The 22369-nt window shown below is 60.8% G+C and overlaps 1 protein-coding gene across 4 annotated transcripts in view; it reads right to left on the bottom strand.

Moving 5' to 3' along the window:
- BAIAP2 (BAR/IMD domain containing adaptor protein 2) overlaps positions 1 to 22369 on the bottom strand; it is a 65654-nt gene that overhangs the window by 18241 nt on the left and 25044 nt on the right. For 3 of the 4 annotated variants that reach the window (XM_033090178.1, XM_033090176.1, XM_033090177.1), the window contains exons 4-6: positions 8160 to 8221; positions 7798 to 7869; positions 7061 to 7198 (exon numbers count right to left, since the gene is read on the bottom strand). In XM_033090178.1, coding sequence (XP_032946069.1) covers positions 7061 to 7198; positions 7798 to 7869; positions 8160 to 8221 — 272 coding nt within the window. Of the gene's footprint in view, positions 1 to 3143; positions 3456 to 7060; positions 7199 to 7797; positions 7870 to 8159; positions 8222 to 22369 lie in introns of those variants that run through there. The other variant, XM_033090179.1, reaches the window with a different exon arrangement.

The raw sequence follows: 22369 nt of genomic DNA, 5'->3' as shown, positions 1-22369 counted from the left end.
CAGGCCGCTGAGTGGCCCGAGCCTGAGCCCGCCCCCCGGGTCCTGGTCGCCCTGCCTTTGCCTGCTCCCCCCCTCCCACTTAGAGGGTGCTATGGCGACAGCACTATAGAAACACCCAGCTGAGAACATTTAAGACCCACAGGCTGCTCCCACTTAGTCACCCTGGGCTGAACAGCCCTGTAATCCAAGAAGACAAAAGTGACCAGAACATATGTCTCCTCTTCCCTCCAAAGCAAGCCGGTGACTCAGCGGCGGGGGAGGGGCATTCTGAAACCAACTCCAGCGCCTTTGATCCACCTCACCCGATATGGCTGCTGTGGCTTCCCCACGTTGCTCAAAAACCATCAAAAGCCAACCGTACGCTGCCCGTTAGGTCCCTGCCACTTATGAATGAGAGTGTAACGCAGCTGTTACCATGGGTAACTTACTCCAAGGGGACAACAAGGGAACCCGACTAGCTGTGATGTCCTGGGAGGGACAGCAAGAACCCAGGCTGCATTCTGACCCTAGGTCCCTGCTGGTGGCAGCCGCTGACTTCCCCGGGGCCTGTAGACCAGTCCTATGCCCCTTCCCTGGTCTGATGGGGATGGCACTCAGCTGAAGGCCAGGAAGGCCGGCCTGGGGTCTGCAGGTGAAGCCTGGAGCTGCTGGGCCATGGGTGTGGCAGGGGCTGTGGCCGCGGAGCACTGGATTAGAGAACTCTTAAAGTCTCCCTTAAACACTAGAGCTCAGAGCGGACTGGAGCTGGGGCTGGGGCTGAGCAGGGGGTACCCACACCACTGTGCCCACGACCCTGGCCGTTAGGCTATATGAGCATGTGTACTGGGACTGCCCTCAGGGACGAAGCTGGGGCCTCTCTGGCAGGCTTCCGGGGTTCCCATTTTCCTAGGAAAGGGTGCACAGCTGTCCTCAGGCTGCAAGGGGGGGTCACCCCTTGGCCAACAAATCCCAGCTGCCCACATCCTGCCCCAGCACACAGGCACAGCGGCACTCTGCACGTGCTGGTAGGTGTGTGCCCATGGCATCCCTATGCCCAGGACTCCACAGAGGCCCAGGACGGCGTGTGGGGCCGCTGCTGTCCACACCAGTCAGCTGGACACACTGACAAAGGGCTGAGGCCCACAGACCAACCTGCACCCAAGAGTCAAGGGGACAGGTCTCAGAACACAGGCACCCCTGAGCAAAGGCTCAGAGTGGATGCCAGGGAGCGCGTGACCCCTTAAGGGTCCACACTGTTCCAGATCTGGGGTCCTCTCTGACCCTCCAGGACCTGGAAGAGGTTGGAGGCCGGGCTCTCATGTCTGGTTTGCTGGGTGACCTCTGCCAAGTTGCTAAAATGGCTGGGTCTCGGCTTCCTCATCTGGAAATCGGAGGGGCCGGACCACACGGTGCATAGGGCACTGCCCGGCCTGGCAGCCCCTGCTCCCTGGGCCCAGGAGGCTCTGCAGGTGCGAAATCACAACTGTTCAAAGACTTCGTAGGAAAAGATGCGAAACATCTCATTAACATTTTTAGGAAGATTCCGTGTGGGAAAACATTCTAGCTGTATTCGGCTAAATGAGATAATTATTAAAACTGACTTCACCTGTTTCTTTTTACATTTGCAATGTGGCCACTTCAGGGGTGCAGTGACAGGTGCTCGTGCCTGGTGCTGCCCTCAAACCTCTCCCAATGCTAACTGCACAGGGCCCCGTCACTTGGCACTCTCGGTGCTGTCTGGGAGGCCCCCCCCCAGTGCCGGCCCAGCCGCTGCCATGCCCCCATCTGGGAGGCGGGAAAGCTAGGTCCTGGGGTTTAAAGGAGCAGAGTCCTTCCTGGTCACCCTGTCCCCCAGGAAGAGTCCCCGCGGGAGACCGATGCCACCTCTGGTTTCTCACTCTCGTTATTTCCAACAGGGACCGTAACTTTACTCCAAAGACAGGAGACGTCCCGCGTGGTGATGGGGGTGGGGGTGGGGGTTTGTCCACAGACACCTTTATCGCTGAAGAGCTTTTAAAACCGAGCACAGCAGATTCACAGCTACCAGCAAGTCGTCCAACGCCACACGTTAACGGGACCAGCCTCTGCCATTATCTTCCCTGACGACCTAAATTATGGTTATTTTGTTTCTGCTTTGTTAATTACACATCCCTTTAAATAGAAGGCATCGCTCCCCTTTCTCAGACCGCAATCTGGGTGTGAGCGCCTTCCGGAACAAATGAACTCAGGGTGGGGACGCTGGCCGACTGAAGGCCAACAGCCACTGGGCTTGGTCAACACCAGGCCCAACTGGAGCCTCCACGCAGCCACTGCAGAGCCGCACGCATGGCTTTCTAAGGCAGGCACCGGCGGGTACGCCATCCCCAGGACGCCGCACCTCACCCTCCTGTGCCACGACCAGCTGACCAGCCGGGGCTGCCCCTCACTCCTCCTCCCCCGAGGCCGTAGTCTCAGAGAGGGAACGAGAAGGTGGGTCTGGAGGGCCCCCTGTTGTCCCTGCGGCTTTGTGCACCCTGGGAACCTCAGCCCCCGGGGGTGGGTGGGCTGGCCTTCCGCCCTCCCCAACAGCAGGACCGAAAACCCTGACATTCTGGGCGCTGGTGCTCTGCCCTGGGGCCAGCAGGTTGGCCCCAAACTGACCAGCTCCACTGGGAACAGCAGCTCTCTCCGACAGCCACACGCCAGCCCAGACCCTTCAGTCAGAAACCCTGGAGGCCGCCGGCTGGCCGGGGAACTGGCTGCTGGTCAGAATCACCTGGAAGCTTTGAGAAGCCTGGCGGTCGGGCTACAGTGCGAGCACTCATACCCACGTGCCCATGGAGGGGACTCAGGCTTGGCTGAGACCCTGGGGACAGAAAGGTCAGAGTGGCCAGAGTGATACACCCCAATGGACTCATGGCTCGTCCCACACGGATTGTGTCCACCATGGCCTCCTCCGCACGACCTTGGGGAGAGCCCTCGGCTGTGAGGGCAGTGCTGGGAGCAGCCCCTCCTCCGCCACAGAACCCTCCGTCCTAGTTAGCAACCCAAATGCCTCCGGGCACCTGTTCTCCAACCTATAATTAAAGCCGGTTCTCTTCACAGAAATCCCAAAACACAGGCTCAATTATCAGCAGTTCCTGAAAGTGGCCGCTGTGCCCCACTCCCGCTCCAGGGGAACTCACCACAGATGGACAGATGGACGCCCTCCATCTTCCTCTCTCTCTGGGGCAGAGTCCGATCACTTTTACCCCCTTCGCCACTTCATGGGCAACGGCCGCTGCTCTGGGCACAGCCTGTCCTCTGTGCAGCTTAGGCCACTGGCCTGGCCACTGGCCCAGGTGGGCGAGCCTCTGGCAGTGCCCAGCAGCACCCAGGGCAGGAGAGGGCAGAGCAGGTGGGGCTCTGCCGGGCGGGTGCTCTGCGTGGCCTACCCGTCCTCCCCATGCCTGCCCCACACTCACAAAGCTCACGACTCTCATGCAAGTTTACCCAACTCTCCCAAGCTCTGAGCAAGCTCACGTTCGCACCCATGTGCTAGAGCCTCCCAGCCACACCCACACCTGAGAAAAGCAGTCGCGGGGGCTCAGACAGTCTGGGAACACCACCTCCTCCGCCAAGAGCAGCTCAGAGACCACCAGCAGGGCCCCTGTGCCAGCTGTGGGGACCAGGACCCGTGTCCACCTGCCTGCTTTGCTCACTGGGTTGCACGGGGGCCCAGGCCCCTGGGGAGGGTCCCTGAAGCGTACAAGAGATGCCAGGAGCACTGAAGGGTCTCCAAGGGCAGGGGAAAGGCCACCAGTGTGCAGTGCCAACTCGAGGGGCTCTCCAGGCCACTCCTGCCTCCTGGGGTCACGACCCACCTCCTGCTGGGTTCAAGGACACAGCCCCCACAGGAGCCCACTCCCCGCAGAATCCCGCTCCCCACTCTGGGGACAGTGCACAGGCCCACGTGCCGCTCCCACCTCTTCTTCAGGATTAAGAACAGCCACTGAAGTCCCTGGTGACCCGCCAAGGGGCACACATAATGGGAGTGGCACAAAGAGACAGAAGCAAGTGGGTCTAGTGACTGTGATATTCTGTGGCTCCGAGAGCCACAAGGAATGGCCCCAGTGCCAAGGAACCCTCGGCTGCCCGGGCAGCTCAAGGCTGTTGGGTGGCTCACAAATACCCACCCCAAGAGCTGGCTCCAGGCCTCCCTCCAGCTCCGAGCGTCAGCCCCATGGACCCCCTACCCTCAGCACATATGTGGGTGAGGGACTCAGGATGCGCAGCCCGGCCTCTGGGGGGTCTACACCAATTGGGAGCAAAGAACACACAGCGGTCAGACTGTCTCTCTGCTTCCCCTAAACAAATAACTGAAATAACTGAACACATACTATGTGGACGTGTGTGGATACAGGACCCTGCGCCTCCCAGAAGGAACTCAGTTATCTGGGAAAAATCACCATGATAAGACTTGGAAGGTTGTGGGCCAGAGGCGGCGGGGCTTGGAGAAGGCGGACGAGAGGAGAGGGCCCTTTCTGTCAGAGCTCAGAGCGAGGAGGGTGGCGGAAGTACCCCATCTCACAAGTGGGGAAACTGAGGCGGAGAGAATCCTCAGCTTGTCATGACCACAGGGCTGAAAGCGGCGCAGCCGGGACCCAAACCCAACTGCCAGGGCCACATGGTGGGGAGGGTCACACGGTGGGGACGGCCACACAGGGGGGACGGCCACATGGGGCAAAGAGAAGCTGCAGCAAGCTCTGGGAGGCCACTCAGCCAGAACCCCGGGCAGGGAGAGCCGCAGGGCAGGGCAGAGACGGGGACGTGACAGGGCTTCCCTGGGGGTCGGTGGGGATGCACCGAGGGGACCGTGCACAGGGGAGTCTCGGTCGTGGAGTGACCCTTGGACACGGGAAGAAAGGTCAGCATCAGACATCTCCAAGGAGAGGCTGGAAAGGCCGGGTGGATGTGGTCAAACTCGCAAAGCTGGGGACTTGCCAGGAGGCCCTCTGCAAGGAGGAAAGGACCTCCAAATTCCCACAGAGACAGATGAGGGTTTGGGGAGTCCCTGCACCGCGGAGGGAGCAATCCCAACCTCTGCGCGGAGCAGGGAGAATGGGGGGGCCACCTGGGCTCTCCTGCAGAGGGCTCCCAGTGGGCAGAGGTGGGTGGGCCACTGGGAACCAGATGCAGCAGAGTCGCAATGACTCAGCAGAGATAGGATCTCAGCCTGAGTAGCTTCGTAGCATGCAGGAGTGAACACCATGCATGCCGCCAGCCCACCGGCCCTCTCCTTTCCCAGACAGGTGGCCACAGGAGGGCCAGCTGGTTCTAGGAGAGGGCCCAGCTCAGGATGCAGCCTGCAAGCTCACGGCCGTAAAAGGGAAAGAAGCACCGAAACTCGACAATAAATGCCCAACACACACGACAACCTGGGTGAAGCCTGAACACAAGCTGAATGTGAGAAGCCAGATGCAAAAGGCCACATTTGTACGATGTGCAGAGACAGACAGTAGATCGGGGACCGCTGGGGGGATGCCACACGGGAGTGGCTGCTACGGGCTCGGGGCTTCTTTCCGTACTGTGGAAAACATGCCAAAACGGGCTCTGGTGACAGGTGCACGACTCGGTGAATATACTCAAAACCACCGAATTGTGCACTTTAAATGGGTGAGTTAGATGGTATGTGAATTGTATCTTGGTTAAACTGTTACCCTAAAAAAAGACCTTGACGAGAGAGGGTTGTGCAGGCTCCCAGGTCCCCTGGTGGGCGGCTGGACCCGGACAGGCTGCCCCTCTGCCCGGCCACCAAACCAGCCCTCCCCCCCCAGGGATTCCGTTAGGGAGAGCTCTAACGCAATTACACAAGCGCGGAGGACGCTGCCGCCCTCCCAGGTGGGGCGGGGGGCGGGGCTGTTCCCTGTTCAAGGCTTTCAGGAAGCAAAACGGCAAAATGCTTCAAAGGTGGGACAAAAAGAAAAAGGCCAGATGAGCAGTGCATGTGTGTTTCTAGTCCTCAGCCTCCTAATGCCACTCCCAGGGCCTCCTTCACGGAAATGACTCCAGCACCGCCCACTGAGGCACCATCTAAGGGCTGCAGGTGGGAAGGCCTTCGGGTGGTGACGGGTCCGTTGACGCACGAAAATGTGGGAAGGCACACTCAGAAGGCAGGGACTGTGTCACTGCAACTCTGCAAGGGACACACAGAAGACGCTGCGGGTAGCAGCCGGCACAGCGGCTGTAATGGAATTCCTGCTCCCGTACTAGCACTCGGCTGCTGGCCATACAGACAGGGTGATGCCTCGCGTCTGTCAGTGCCCAGTCCATCCTCCCCACCAGTGACACCCCACACAGAGAGGCGCAGCAGGTCGGGCTGCCCTTGTCCACCACACTCAAGGACGGTGTGGGGTGACCTCGGAGAGCAGGTGCTCTGGGCCGGATCTGTGCCGCTGGCCAGGCGTCCTGGTGAATCGGGCGTATCGGGGCCAGGCCCGTCGCGGGCCGTGCTGTCCTAAATTCTTGCCCCGCTCAGCACATGACGCCTGCGATGCTGGACGAGATGCTGAGTGACATGACTGACACAAGGGCATGTCCCTCCCGTGCCCTCCAGTGCCATCTGCCTCACGCTGCAGGACTGCTGAGAGTCCGCAGGCCTGGAGGTCTGGCCCAGGCGGGTGAGCGTGAGTTGCTTAGAGTAACAGCCTGGGGTCTCTCTCCCAGGCGGGAATGCAGAGGGACGGGGCGGGAACGTGCCATCTGGGTTTCTGTTCTTTTGGTGGAGAGCTATCCAGCACCCCACCGACGCTGTGAGGGCTGGGCAGGGGACCCCTGGGCCACACCGGCTATCCTGCCAGCTCCGGGACATGGGGCATTGCTGCCCCCAAAACCTACCAGGACAGCAAACCTGGCTCTGCCCAACTCCATCAAGAGGGGCTGGCCTCAGCCCCCTGTGGCAGACAGGAGGTGAGTGCTGCTTGTGGACAGGGCAGCCCCCCTTCACTGCCGGCTGCAAGGGCGAGGAGTCCTGGCGCCGAGGATGAGTCACCACTCGGGGCTGCGTGTGCGCCCTGCGTGGCCCTCGCCGGGGCCCCAGCACGCGGCAGGCAGCCCAGCCTACCTGCAGCTCCTTGTCCGAGTATTTCTGAGGGTTCTTGCTGCCCTGGCTCTTCTTGCGGAGCTTCTTCAGCTCGGCCTGGCACTTGTCCAGGGCGTCTCCTTTGTTCCTCTGCTCCGTCTGGTATTTCTTCAGCGCAGCCTGAGATTCAACACAAAACACAGCAGCCCCTGAGTGGGCGCGCCCCTCCGGGCTCTCCCTCCACGGCCGCGGCGGGCGCTCAAGGGATGGCGGGAAACGCCCGGCTGTGAGTCCGAGTGAGGACCACACGGCGAAGGCCTTGCCCTGCCCACGCCACGGCAGCCTGGCTCCCGGAGCTGAGGCTGGGGCCTGGGGGAGCCGGGCCAGCCTCACCCCTCCTGCCCCCTGTGCACGTGGGTGCCCTTGCTCTTCTCTGGCTGGGGAGATGTGACGGGGCAAGGACAGGGCTCGAGGAACTCGCTGCAGTGACAGCAGGTCAGAGGGGGAGTTTGTGCAAGTTCCACGGGCGGCTCCATCACGGCGTCCTTGGTGTGAAAGCAGCCGTCAGGTGGGGGCAGTGGAACGGGCCTGCGGGGCTCACCCCCAGGACTGCACTCCGTCTCAAACGGGCAGGAATGTGGGGGCCGGGGAACCCGCTGGGTGGGGTGCTCACAGGAAGCTGAAAACCCTTCGGTGGGGGTGGGGGCTGGGGGAAGGACTTCAAAGTCAACTGAGGGGAGCGGGAGAGGCGGTGCAGCAGGGGTGGGCGAGGTACTTACACTGAGGTACCTGGAGTCCAGCTCCACCTTCTGCTCCAGCTGCGTGAGTAGCTCGTTGTGAAAGGACTTCAGCTGGACAAGGAGAGGACAGACAGCAGCAGTCAATGCCAACGTGCAGGCCTGGGCGACTCGGCGGGTCAGGGGGAGGAGGCAGGGACCCACCGCAGAGACAGGCAGGCAGGCACCCCCATGGGAAACGGGGGCCTGTCTGATCTGTGAGCCGACAACCCTGCAGGGACAGGTGGGGACTCTGGGAGTGAGCACTGAACAGAAGTCCGCATGTCAGACTGTCCTGGCCTTCCACAGGCCAACTGGCATTCGGCCCCCTCCCCAGAGGCCCGCAGTGGGGGGCTGGGACTCACCATTTCTTCCAGCTGATTTTGAATCTGCCTGTGGACCTCGGCCATCTGGAAGAGCACGTCTCCTGGAAAGGTGGGATGGCAGGAAAGAAAAGAAGGTGGAAGGAAGTGAAACACCCTGAATGCCATCCCTGTCACCCCCACCGGACCCGAGGGGCCATCGGTGGCCAGGCACGGGGGGCTCCGTGGTCTGGGCTGCAGGAGGTTTGCACACAGCCAGGCCCTGTGACCCACAGGCAGAGGTGCACTGGCGGCAGGGGAGGGGCATGCTGCTTCTCCTGGTGATGCCTCCAAGAGGAAATGGAAAATTCTAGAACGACAGGGGATGTGGACCTCAAATGCATGATCGCTTGGTGTCTTTGGGGGTGACAGGCAGGAGGGGGTCGTCAAATGTCTGCATCAGAGCTGAGGTTCACGACAAAGGCAGAAGACCACAAGTCCCCACGTCCATGTGGCTCGAGCCCGTGCGGCTGATCGAGTCTGAGTCCGTGAGCACACACATCTTGGTGCCACGTCTCACTCACAGCCAACCACCACCACCAGCCCCACCCCTCCCACTTTGGGCGCAGACAACGCCAGAGTGAACTAACTTCTTGGAGAATGCTGCATGTGGGACATGCAGGCAGGTGGGGAGCCTCTCAACCCTGAAGGAGGCGGGAAAGGGGCCTCTCGGCCCACGTGTCACCTTTGAGTTACAGGCACGAAGAGGAGACCAGCCCAGCTGCAGGCCCCACACGCTTCTGGGAGCCTGGCTCATGTACTGGCTAAAACCCAGGGAGTGAGCCTGCCTGACCCACGGGGCCACTGGCTGACGGGCAGGCAGCCGGATCAGTGCTCCAAGGCCTGGCTAATGCCCCTGAGGGCCTCTGGGGACAATGGCATACCCAGACAGCTCTCCCAGCACTTCTCCAGAGCAGCAAAGCTTCAGGGACACTGTGCCTTCCTTGGTGCATTTCCAAGAGGCAGATGAAGAAATCGGAAGGTGGCAACACAAAGGTGTGGCTGTCACCTGGAGGCCACTTCCATGCAGCCTGGGTGTCAAGGGGCATGGGCAGGAAGGACCCCCCCCACCTTCATCCCCCGTTGGACAAATGGCTGCTTCCCTGTCTGCAGAGGTGGATGCTGGAATCGTGGTCCGGGCCGCATTCACTCATTCAGCAAATATTTGCTGAGGGCCATTTTCAGCAGCGGGTGCTGACCATGTGGTGTGGACACAAATGGAGCAGGAGGCTGGCCCCTGCCCTTGACTTGAGGGCAGTCACTGTCCCTGAGTTGCTGCCTGCCCCAGGTCGCACCTCCCCTGCTCACGGCTGGGCCTCCGCGGGTCACATGACCCAGACGGTCTTTAGAGGCCAGCATCACGAGAACCTGCAGAAGCAGTGACGCCGCTGGCTACACAGGTGGCTCCACAGCAGAAGTCATGGCTGGCTCCTGGGACAGGCCAGCTTCTCTTGGTCACCTGGCTGTTCCACTCTCTGCTGATGCTGTGTTGATGCTGGTGACCACAGGGCACACGGAACACTGACCACAACCAGGCGTCTGCGGATGGATCTCTGCCAATCAGCACGGCCCACGGGTCCACCAGCCCCCACCCAAGCAGTGGAACAGGGGCCAAATCAGCAGCTGATAAGTGGCCGCAGGGCTGGGACCCCCTGTGTGGGGTCAGGAGCGGCCTCCCGCGTGGCTCTCTCTCTGGGTGGCTCTGACTCTCACACCGCACACGTGAGAGCTGCTCCAGCCGTCCGGGCTGGGTCCTGAGATAATCTCACTCTCATTGCACTGCTGGGCCGTGTTCCCAAGAGACTGGCTTTGTGTCAGACACACATATTTCTGTCGAGGGAAGTGAGGAAAGGGACGCAAGCACTTCCAAGGAGCTCAGACAGTCACCTGGCAGCTGCAACCAGGCCCCGCCTCTGCGTTGGCTTCCTGTGGTCAGTTGGAAGGAGCCATAACCACGCGTGGTCAACCACACGCTGAGCCACACGCTGAGGGGCTGAGCTAAGGCTGAGCAGCCCTAGCAGGAGAGGACGCTAGTCTCACTCAGCCTCTCCCGGCCCCAACCCCACTCTCACCCCATCCTGCCTCGAGGTTTCGACGTGTTGGGGAACAGGCCAAGGAGAATGGGGGCCAGAAGGTGGCATGAAGAAGCATGGTTCCCTTCCTTGGCTGAAAGGAAGTCACTGGGACAGAGAAGTAGACACCGCCCAGGACAGCCAAGGAGACATTGCCGCCACCTTGCCCTGCATGGACCCCATGGGGAGGGCCCCCAGCTCCCATCAGCACCCGTGGAGACCTGGGGATCCCAGTTGTCGCCTGTGGCCTTTCAGTGTTGCTGATCTGACCAGCTGTCAGAACGGCGCACACAGGAAATGCAAACGCTCAGGTCCTGCCTCAGGACACTGAGAATCAGACCAAGAGCCACGAAGGGCGGCTCTGGGCTCCCTGCTTCTCTGTGCTTTTCCGATGGAGTTCTGTAAACTTCCCAAACAGCCATGGCTCTGAAATCAGGAAACTGCCTGGGGCCTTGTCCGTGTTCCTGTGACACGGGGTCTTCCTGTGTTGGAGGCCCTGGGTCCCTCTCCCATCTCGGGGCCGCAGGCACGGCCCTCACACACCCGCCTCTGTCCCCACGGCCCCCGAGGGGGGCATCTGCATCGTAAGACGCAAGCAAGTGGTGGACACAGTTATGCTGTCCTGCCAGTTCCCCCCAGGGGGCTGCACCCACACCGTGGGCCAAACCCCCCCGCAAGAATTACAAGTTCACGTCAAGATCAAAGTGAAAGCACGTATTTCCTTAAAAGGCCACACAAAACTAGTTCAGGAGAACATCAGAAAAACACAGGAATAAGGAGCAGCAAATCCTTGAGAAGAGGATTTCCTGAGGCCGAGAGAGCACGTGAGGCCACTGCACAGGCTGTCCCCACCCTGCCGGAGCACCCCTCCCCCCAGCCCGCCTGTCCCCAGGCCCAGGGCTGTGCTGTCAGCACACCAGGACAAAGCAGAAGCATGCACACTCCAAGCTGCAAGCCAGTGGCTGCACAAACCAGCCCACTGTGGACTTTTAAACTGCATTTTAGAAGTGGCTGCAGGAAGCCATTTGCACACGAAATGCGCAAGGCAGTGGTATGAGCACTGGGCTCCTGGAGGCTGCGGGGTGCCTCGAGCTGGTACAAAGGACAGCCACCCCACCACAGGGACTAGGCTGTTCCCCAAACCAGGCTCCCCAGGAGCGCGGGGAACCTCCGCCATCAGTGGTAATGTTGCGGGGGCCGCATCTCGGTTTTGGGCTCTGTGACCCTCTCCAACTCTCCTGAGCTCAAAGGACAGCATGAGGCAGTGACACCTTCCCAGGCCCCCCCCTGCCCTGGAAGCAGGACACTTCTGCCGACCTTCTCAGAGTGCTGGTGCCCTGGGCCCCTGGAATCCAGGCCCCGGGCCCAGAGCACAGGCAGGCCCTAAAATCCAAAAAGCAGGTTTGAAACAGCAGCTCAGACCCAGCGCTGCCAAGCACGCACGAGGACGCCGGGTAACTCAGTGCTGGAAGCCACCACCCGACAGGACTGCCCGGGCTCCCAGTAGGCTTGGAGGGGGCAGCGGACAGCAGGCAGCCCGGCATGGGAGGGCAGCCCCCGCCACACCTGGGGCCGTGATTCCGCAAACCCTGGAGCCTGGTGGCCGGGCAGCGGAAGAGGTTTAGGGAGTGGCGAGGGATAAGGGACAGCAGACAGGCACACAAGGGACAAGCGATGTCAAAACAGAGGCATCTGCAAACAAGGCCAAGCCCTCTTCAGCTGTCCCACCCAGTGTTTACCCCGAGTGACCGGTCAGTGGTGAGTCACCCCTGCACACCCGTCCACTCTGAGCTTTAAAACTCCTGGTGCTCTCGGGGACCTCAAACGTGGCCACACATCTCTAGGTGAAGAGAGGAACTCAAACCATGTGGCAACACCCTTTCCCAGTGGAAAAGGAGGGGCAGCCAGCACACAGGCAAACACGCACAGGCACACGCGCACAGGCACGCGCGCACAGGCAAACACGCACAGGCACGCGCGCACAGGCAAACGCGCACAGGCACGTGCGCACAGGCAAACGCGCACAGGCACGCACGCACAGGCAAACACACAGCGTGTGCCCGTCATCTCCTTTCCCCACATGTGCACTGTGGTCAGTGGAACGTGCAGGAAACACTTGGCTGGACACAGCACAGGGCAACGATGGGACAGTCACATTTGCTCTGCACAACTGGGACGCGGGAGCCAAGCACCCCACAATAGGGTCTGTGCAGCTAGGAGGCCAGCAGCCCCTGAGCCAGCCGGGACCCTTGTCCCCCAGGATGGGGGCAGAAGAAACTGGTCCAGCCTTCCAGTGCGGCCACAGCTCCTAACACAACACTGGACACAACACTGGGACTGGGGTGGCTGGACAGCGAGCTGCTGGAGCCCAGGCCTGGGCACAGAGTGTGAGCAACCACCACGCCCGATTCCAGAACGCTCCAACACTCAAAAAAAGCAGCCCCATCCCACTGGCACTCACTCCCCATCCCACCAGCCCTGGAGACCGTGAACTGCTGTCTGTCTCTGTGGCTTTCCCTGGACACTGTGTAAGTGGGATCACATGCCGTGGCCTCCTGTCCCGGCTTCTTCACTGAGCAGGTTTTCGCGGTTCATCACACGGTCATGAGTGTCAGTGTGCCCCCCTCCCCTTTTGCACATCGCAACGGTAGCCAGAGTGCGGGTCACTCGCTGTTTACCCAGCCACCTGTCCACGGACTGTGGGGCTGTCACAGGGGGCTGCAACAACCACCAGCCTTGCTCTCTGATAACCCTAAACTCTATTTGCACACAATTAGTTTTCACAATACGCGTTTTGAGGTTTTCTCATCTGCTTAGAGCGAAAGTCCACGTGCCAGCACACCTCAAGGGGACCAAGCAAACCGAGGGCCCCTGCCAGCGCGTGGCCATTTGGAGGGGGGTCGCAGTCTCAGAACTGCAGAGCTGCCGGGCCCTCCGAGCTCCCTCCAGATCCAGACCCAGCCACCTGAGTCCTCCAGGGTCAGGGGCCCCTCCTGGGACCCCACAGCCAACTCCCTGCTCCAGGGATGGAATGCGGGAAACTGCAGGTACGAGTACCTGATTCCACACGGAGGGGCGGCCTCCCCAGCAGGTGTGATGACTCATCACCTGCCCGTCAGAGCCCAGCAGGCCAGGAGGGCAACTGTCCTGGGGGGCCTCTGCCTCGCTGGCCCCCAGCAGGAGCTGGCTTCTGCGAAACCTAGGGACCATGAGTGTGGGAACACCCTGCTGTCGCTTCTGCTTCTCGTCCGTAAGCATTTTATTTCGCTACCGCTACACGAAGATTCATCATAGACCTTCAAAAACGTGCACCGACCCTGGCAACAATCGTGGTGCCAGGACAAGGGTGGAGGGGCCTGGCTGGCCCCACATGGAGGGTCAGCACCTGAGGACAAAGGTACCCACCGAGAAGAGAAAAGGGCAGAAAGAGAGACCCCACAGGCACAGAGGGCACATGGTGACAGGCCAGGACGCACAGGGCATGGCCCAGGACAAGGGAGGCCCACTGGGGGAGGGTCACGCAGCGTGAACTCTGCCACATAGGCCTGAGCAGGGCCACAGCCACACGAAGGTCTTCAGGGGAGACACAGAGCGCTCTCACGGGAGCTCCTGGCCAGGTCGGACACGGCCAGGACCACGCCCACCGTGATTGCCAAGTGGCCTCTTAGCAGGTCACCGCGAAAGATCAGTCACTTATCCAGGACACGCATGGAGCGTGTGGCCTGTTGGGAGCGCCAAGTGTGCGAGATGGTGGGACATGTTCAATTGCTTTACACTTGTGCAGGGACATAAGGTCACACCGATGACGTCTCAGAACCAGAAAAACATTTGAGAATTTCCCCAAACCGGACTCTTTGGGAAAAGATAAAATATTCCAGGAGACTAGAGAAAATCACGGGTACGAGGGTTTTAGAGGTTCAGACTAGAAATGAACCAGGTAGGTGGGTACCCGGACGAGAGCCGTTACCCAGACAGAGGCGACCCGCTCACGGCCTGGGGCCTTCCCTCCCATACATCCCGTGCTGACTGCCGTCGGTGATGACAGTCGGTTACTGAGCGGCAGCTGCGACATGCGACCGCCAGGTGCCCCAGGTGCCCTTCTAGGTGAGGAGGTTACAGAAGCCCTGCCTCCGTGGTGTCTGAGCTCTCCTCTAGGAGAGGCAAGCACGCGAGGTGCAGGTAGAGAACAATGAGGCTGAGAGGAGAAGTGGGCCAGGACCAGAAAGGAGAGCCGCCTAGGGCGGGCCTGGAGGACAGAAGACCGAGGCCAGTGAGGCTGGAAGCAGAGGGGGCGGGGCGGAGTGGGGGAGGGGAAGAGAGCACACCTGGCGTCAGTGCTCAGAGGACGGACTTCTGTGGCTGCCGTGTGGCACAGAGACCACGGGAAGCAACCAGTAGCCGGGCGACCCATCTTGTTGCTTTCCTGAGCCTCAGACCAGCACAGGTGCAGATGTGCCTCCCACCAAACTCAACCAGACACCAGGCAGTCCCACGACACCTGAGGCTGGCACAGAGGGCTGTGGCTGGGTCTGAGGCCACCGGCTCACAGCCACACCTCGAGGTTCCCATCAGCGGCCCTGGGCAGGGCAGGAATGGCCCGGACATCAAAAGGGCTGTGAGTCACCGCTTTGCAGAGTCCAACCCTTCTCTGTGGCTTAAAGGAGACACAACGCGCTCTCCTCCCAGCCCAACCTTCCACACTTACAGACAAGTTGCAAGAATAATACCACAAGTACTCATTCACCCATCACGGGGTCCCTAGTTGCTAATGCTTTGCCACACTTACTTTAGCTCTTTTTCCTGAGGTGTACCAACACACACACGCACACACACAAGCGTGCGCACACGTACTTTTTCCTTAAACCTGTTGAGATTCAGTAGGAAGCCGAACGGCACGGCCCCCACCTTGTCCGCCTGCGTGACCGAGTGCAAGGAGCTCGTGCCACATTAGCACAGCCCCTCCTGACACTCAGGCCACACCAGCGTCCCCGGCACCCCCACGTGCCACCTGGGAACTCCCCCCTCGGAGATCTCACTCACGTCGCTTCTGTCACTATTTCAACAAATCAGCATCTGTTTATTTGAACATTGTTTCATAAGTGTTGGAAATAAATCATAAAATGCGGGTCACAAAAAGGTAACGTGGAGCGGCACCAGAACTCTTTCCTTTTTGGATGTTGGGCTCTTTAGCCTCTTTGGTCTAGAAGAGTCCCCACGTGTTGTGTTTTCTTCAACATTGAGATTTTTAAGGATTCGGGCTGGTTTTTGTTTTTCAGAAAAGATGTGTTCTTGCAATCTGCAAACGACAAGACTCAGAGGGAGCTTGAATCTGGGAGGCTGTGGAAAAGGCAGGGTGGGGAGGGGGACTCGGGCCCTGGGGTTCGGTCACTCACAGGCCGGCATCCGTCCGGCCAATCGGTGAGGATGGAGGGTGGACCTGCTCCACCTGAGGGCCCCTCCAGGGTGTACACTGGACCAATCCCAAAGCAGCAGTGACGGCATCTCACAAGGATTTGAGTTAACACCCCTCTTAGGCTTAAAAAGGAATACGTTTCTGCCAAAGCACCGCAAGCCTGAGAAGGGCTTGCAACCGACTGCTCCCACGGAGCCCAGCGGCCTGAGCTGACCCTACGGTGAAGGTGACAGTCACAGCCCAGGATGAAGCAGCAAAGGAGCCGGTTCCAAAGTGGCCAATCTTGCTCCCTCCCGGGGGTCAAACTATGTGACTGGTCAGGAGTGGCCAGGCCCAGACATGGCTAGAAATGAAGGCATCACAGAGGACAGGGTGGCCCCATGAAGGTGGGGCCCTGGGTGACAATCCAGGATTCTCCGAGGGGGGTGGGCCCTTCTCTGACTGTGGGTAACCCCTGTCTCAGGCAGAGCCTGGAGGTCATGGAAATATTTGAGCAGGGTGGCTGCGAGGCCAGGGCCCGGGCAGAACTAGGAGGGGGTTCTGTGCTGCCACACTGGGAAGACTGGGGCTTCTCGGTGCCGAGGCCAGACTGACAAGCAGGATCTCGGCAGGACCCTGAGGACTTAGGAGGCCACGAGGCACGACTGTAGGGGAACAGGGAGAACCTCCCGCTCCCTGATCCAGGTGGGCAGGGCCAGGGCACCGCTGCCTTGCCAGAGGAGCCTGACAAAGGCTGGGTGGCTGAGGCAGGGCACGGACAGCAGGGGGCCCACGGAGTGGGAGCCAGCTTCCGGGAGAAGGGACAGGGAGTGCTGGCTGCCCTCTGGCCAGTGGAACTCCAGAACTCGGCCGGCCCGTCCTAGCGTGTCTGGGAACCAGAGCTTCAGGTAAAGACCGTGGCAGAAACCACGGGTGGCCACAAGCCTGCAGGACCCCTGACCCTGCCCGGGCACTGACACTGGGCACTCGATGACCAGCCCGGGGGCAGTGGAGACTAGACCAGCACAGCCGTGACTGTGCATGCGTGTGCCATGTTGGGTGGATGGGAGACCCTGGCTCCCTCTACCTTCTCCTGGGCACAGCCCTGTGTGAGAAGTCCTCAGCAGCCCCAGATGGTGCTGGGGACGCAGAGAAGGCATCTGACCTTCCTTCAGTGACTTGACCTTCAGCTCCATCTTGAGCCTGGCAGACAAGTGGTCACGGCACTCCTTTTGGGCACCAGCGGCCACCAAGAGCACCAAAACTCTCGTTTTTTGGGTATCTGTCATTTCAGGAGGGGCCAGAGCGCTCATTCCCTGCTGGTGGCAGAGGGGCCTCGAGCCAAGGAGTCAGCTGCTCAGACTTGGCTGGGAGCGTGCATCACCTTCCGGACCTTCTGAAGCAAACATCCATAATGCTTGATTATTCTGGTGGCTTCCTGAGCACAAAGGCACCTGAGAGAGCAAATTAACATAGGCTGGAACAAGGCACGGACACAGGGCTCGGCTCTCAGCACAGAAGACAGACAGCTGAGGGGCTGCAGGAGCGTGGCCCATCAGAGCCGCAGGTTGGGCACGGAGTTCAGACAGTCCAGACAGGGAACTGTCTCCGGGATCAGCGACCTACCCCGCTGACCTCTCTACTGGCCTCCGAGCACCAACTCCTCCCTGAAGGAAGTAGGCGTCTTTTCCTACCTATAGAAAAGGTGAAAATGGAAGGTGGCAGGGTGGTGGTGATGGTGGTGTAACCAAGAAAAAAAAAATCGATGGCTGTGTCGCCATGGTGATGACAGCACACAGGGCTCCTCTCCTCTGTGTTGCTCCAAAACAGATCAGGACAGGAGAGCCCCCTCAGTGCCAACATTGTGTTAGCAGTCTGTGACTGGGTGCCGGCCTTCGGGGAACAAAGGAGAGGAGGGGCCACATGTCTGGTCTCTGCCTTCCAGGCTGGCCGCCTTCCCCTGTCCTTTCCGTCCCAAGTCTCCACGCCACCTGCTAGGAGCCACGTCCTGAAGTGGCGTCGGCTGCACCTGGGAGTCTGTTGGGTCTCGGAATCATCTCAGGTGCCCCTGGGGCCTGCTGGTCACAGTCCTTGGTGACCTGCACGGCTGAGTCACATGGGGGGCTCGAGGCTCCCAGACGCACCGTGCAGGACGGCTGGGGGCTGCTTCAAAGGATCGTGCTGTGCAGAGGATGTGAAAAGCGTGGGCTGAGCCCTGGATGATGTGCAGAGGTGGACGGGGGTTTGGCAGGGACTGCAGCTCAATCTGACGTCTTCGCCCCTCGGGCAGGACAGGCTGCAGCTGAGCCAGGTCCCACAGCAGCACCGGGAGATTGGGCAGCTCGGGAAGACAGAATGGGGCCAGCACGTTCCCCCTGAGCCCCTCTCCCTGCTTCCCTCGTCCTTGGGACTCGACTCAGTAGACTCAGCACCCACCAGCCCCACCACTCTTCCAAGTGCCATGTCTTTCCTTCTGCCTGATGCCATTTGCAAGATGTGAGGTGTGAACAGAGCAGAGGAGTTTTCTTCCTACAGTTCCATCCAAAGCAGGGATGTGAGTGATGAAGGCCGCCTGGCAGAGCGAACCCCAACTTCTGGCCACAGGAAGCCACATGGACCTTGGGGTGGGGGGCAGGTAGACCCGGGCCCAAAGCTGGAAGGCAAGAAAACCCCGCTCCCTTCTGGAAGGGCATGGATCCCCCTACCCCAGGGCACGGCCACTCTCCAGGGGACAGAAGCCGAGCAAAGTCCCCTCCCGGGCTCAGAGACCTCAGGCCGTGGGGAGGAGCTGCTGTTGCTCACTCCTTACTACGTGCCACGGACCCCCTGACCTTCTCCATAATCCACCCGCTCCCCCCTGACCTTCTCCATAACCCACCCGCTCCCCCCGACCCTCTCCATAATCCACCCGCTCAGGGTCCCTGATTAGTAACTGCAAGTGGACACCAGTTCTCCTGCGGACAGTTTCTCAGGCACGGACTTTCTCTAACTTTTGTGACACACAAACAGGAACAGAGCCACTTGGAGAGGACTGGTCAGTGGTACCTCTAACGTGCTTGCCCACCCACCAAGGCTGGGGACACAGGGGGCCAGCATCCCGGGGATGGGGGAGACCTGCCACTGAGATTCCTGGGTCAGCACCTGGGCCCACCCTGCAGCCACCGCTGTGTGTGGGGATACTCTAGGGTGGCCGGTGGCTGGCTCCTGGCTGGAAGACAAAAGAGGGAGCTTCTCTCATCCTCAAAGACTCCCACCAGAGAGAACTGCTAACGGCACCGAAGAACGGAACACACTGTCATGGTGCCTCACTGGGGCAGACACGGTGGGGTCACAGGACTCAGGGCCAGACAGGCTGTGGTGGAAAGCTGTCCTGGTGCATTTGCACTCAGGATGTTGGGCTCCAGGCCCGGCCAGGAAGTGCCACCACAGGAAGGGGTTTCAAAGGCCTCCTCGAGCCTCCTGCTATGTGCCGTTCCCCTCTCAGAACAGGGATGAGCTGGCAGCAAAGGCTCCAGGCCCACTCCTCACGGCCCACACAGCCCCATGGCGCTGGCAGGAGACAGGGTCAGGCCGGAAGCATGGCTGAAGGCTGCTCGTCACCGCCCTGCAGGCAGGAGCCCCAGTCACCAGGGCCGAGGCGCTGCTGTCACCAGTCCGTCCTCGGGACAAGACTCAGCCAGGCATCGCTGTTCCCCATGGTCATTCCTGCTTCACAGCAGGCCCAGGAGACATGCAAACACGCTGAGCTCTGCCTCCCACTAAGACGTTTATCAATCCCTCTGCACAAAGGCTCGATCCGGCACCATAATACAGCTCATGTCAGGGCAGGAAAGCAGGCACTGAGCCCGAGAAGGACACCCCACCCAGGTCGCCCAGCCGCTGCCCTTCCCGCATTCAGCACCAAGGTCTCAGACAAAGCCTGGGACAGAGGAGCCTGTCCCCCTGCCCCGTGCTGGCCATGACCGACTTAGAGTCCACACCGAGCTGAGTGTAAGGACAGAGCCTCCAGGAAAAGGCTGTGCCTTGTCAGCCCGACAGCGACAGGGCCCGAGGAAGGTCAGCAGAGCACCACGTGGTCTCTGCTCCCACCGTTCGGGTCACTGCTTGGCACCAGCTGCTCTTCTGGTGGTTGTGGAACGGGCACCCGCCTCCCCGTCCTATGGTGGGGACAGGAGATAGCAGGACAGGGGCTCGGTGCTATCAGCTGGGAAGTGGGGAAAGGCGGGCTGCGGGTAGGAGTGCTGCTGCCGGCTGGCCCCGGGGACGCCATCTGCTGACGGCCGGCTGCCACCAAGGCTGTGGGACTGTGGGGTTGGGCGACCTGGGCACTGAGTCAGGCCCCGCAGGGATGTGAAATCAACACAGCTCCCACTGCGTGAGTCTAATTGCACACCAGACAGTTCACTGTCACATGCCCAGAGGGGAGGCTGGGACACACTCGAGCTTCACAGCCAGATGTGGCCCGCTCTGCCCGTGATGTAGCCGGACAACCTCCTGGCCTCGTGGAGAGCACAGCAGCCCGACCAGGTGAGCTGCCTGTGGCGCCATCTCAGAACCACTGCACTCAACAGGAGGCAGCTTGCAACAGTCTCAAAGGACCTGGGGTCGCAGCAAGGGCGTCCCCGTCTGCCAGCCCCTGCAGTGCCGCGGCGCCACACACAGACGGGCTCCCTGAGCTTCTAAGCATGAGGCCGAATTGGGAGGCTCAGCCGATGGCAGCAGGGATGAGAGGAGGCACCGAGTGCCCCAGGGTTAGTCTCCACGGCGGCCAGGAACCAGGCCCTGCTCCTCATCACGGACCAGGTGTGGACAGCAGCCAGACGCCAGGGGGTATACAGGCCACACCTTAATCCAGTGACTCAGTGGCCAAACCCAGCCTGGTTTCAGGAACAGCGGGGCCACCTCCTGCCGTGGGTCCCCTCCCCCTGGCCGCACCCATCTCGGCACGGCTGTGCTCTCATGGGTGCAGGCTGCAGGCTCCCGCAGATGGCTCAACACGGGCCCAGGGGCCCTGCAAGCACGCACACGCCCGGGATCACAAACAGGCGGCCTCTTCAAAGGCAGAGAGCACAACAGAGGCCTTGACAGCCGCGAAGGCCGAACAAACAGCCGCTCAGGCACCAGTCCTCAGCCACGACACGGCAAGACGACCAGGGGAGGCTCTGAAAAGAGCTGCGGATGGGACAGGTTCAGCCACAAGTGGAGGAGACAGAAGGTTCAGGGAAGGCGGTGCCCCGTTCACTGCAACGACGGTGCTGCCTTCCTGAGAACTCCAGGACATTGTAGAAGGCCACGTGACCGTAGCCATCCTGCAAAGGCAAGGAGGGCCAAAGGACAGCTGCTGTGACCTCTTTGGGACCTCTTCTTGCTCAAGTGCTTCCAGCACAGGACGCCTGAATCACCTGTCCACATTCACACCCTGTACCAGGAGCCCAGGTCCCTTGGCACTCGGGCCTCCACCTCCTACGGCCGCCCGTGTCGGGCACAGCCCGGCTCTCTGCATTCAGTCACTTGGGGACCACCGCTAGGGGCCTGGCTGCAGGCAGGACATGCTCAGGTGGGCAGCACTGGGGACTGCGGATGACGGTGCAATGTCAGTGAGACGGATGGACAGCACCCTCCGCTGCACATAGAACCAGAGCAGTGTCCACGGTCGGCACCCCAGGAGCAGGACACCCCTGAAGCAGGGCACCCCAGGAGTCAACACGGGGGAAAAATCAGAGACTGTGTGACCCAGGAACAGGTCCATTCTCAAGTGGCCGTGACGGCAGGAGGCCCAGAAGCCAGCCCATCCGCCTCCTGGACCAGGGGACACGGGTGCTTGCAGCCCCATGCCTCCCCCCACCCCCAAGCGTGGTGACACTGTACACAGGGGCTGGGACAGAAAAGAAACAGGCGACGCTGCAGGGAGCCGTGAGGGGCGCGGATGGGATAAGACGGCTGTGGCCTGCTCTGTGCCCGGTTGGTGAAGGGCACCCAGGGTTTTTTACATTGTTCTCTCTGCTTTTGCCTGAATTGAAACATCCTTTAGCTTAAAGCTTAAAGTAGCAGGAGAGCCTAGGGGGACACAGTCCCTGCTGACCTCGCCCAGGACGGGAGACCTTACGCAGACACCCAGCTGTGCGGGGATGTCTTCTGCTGAGCCAGGAAATCACTGTCGTCCCTCAGAGTAAAGAGAACTGGACTGCAAGCCTGACCCCTGGGACCAGTCCCAGAGCCCATGTCAGAACATTCCGGAAATATCCGCGGCTCTGTGCTATGCTCCCTGTCAGGCTGATGGCATTTCTGACTGGCCATGGTGAGGAGGATCCAGCCAGCTGGGACACCCAGCCTGCCAGCAGTCCGCCTGGCGGCCCAGAGCGGGGAGCAGATATGCTCGCGCCCAGGTCGTAGGAACCCCTGGCTCCCTGGCCTGTCAGCTCAGAAGCATGACGCCGGCAGGTGCCTGGACACGCACAGATTGGGGGCACCCTCCCTGTGGCCACTATCCTAGCTCCTTGGCCGTGGGCCAGGCATGTGTCCGCACACACTGGGGACCGGCCTGGAGCCTCGGACCCGGGTTGATCGGCCCAACTGAGGAAGACGAGCAGAAGGGAGCCTGGAAAAGCCACCCCACACACAGAACACAGGCAGCCCCGCTCTAAGTAGCCCTGCAGGGTGGATGGGGGTGGTACCCGGCGTGTCTCAACAAGGATCTGAGGGGGCAGGCCTGACAGACTGCAGTCAGGTGCTGCTGGCTGCTGGCTGCA

This window comes from Rhinolophus ferrumequinum, chromosome 21 (genome assembly GCF_004115265.2).
Source record: "Rhinolophus ferrumequinum isolate MPI-CBG mRhiFer1 chromosome 21, mRhiFer1_v1.p, whole genome shotgun sequence".
In the NCBI taxonomy this organism is placed as follows: Eukaryota; Metazoa; Chordata; class Mammalia; order Chiroptera; family Rhinolophidae; genus Rhinolophus; species Rhinolophus ferrumequinum.
The sequence above is the reverse complement of the archived record's forward strand: the minus strand, read 5'-3'. Positions and strand labels throughout refer to the sequence as shown.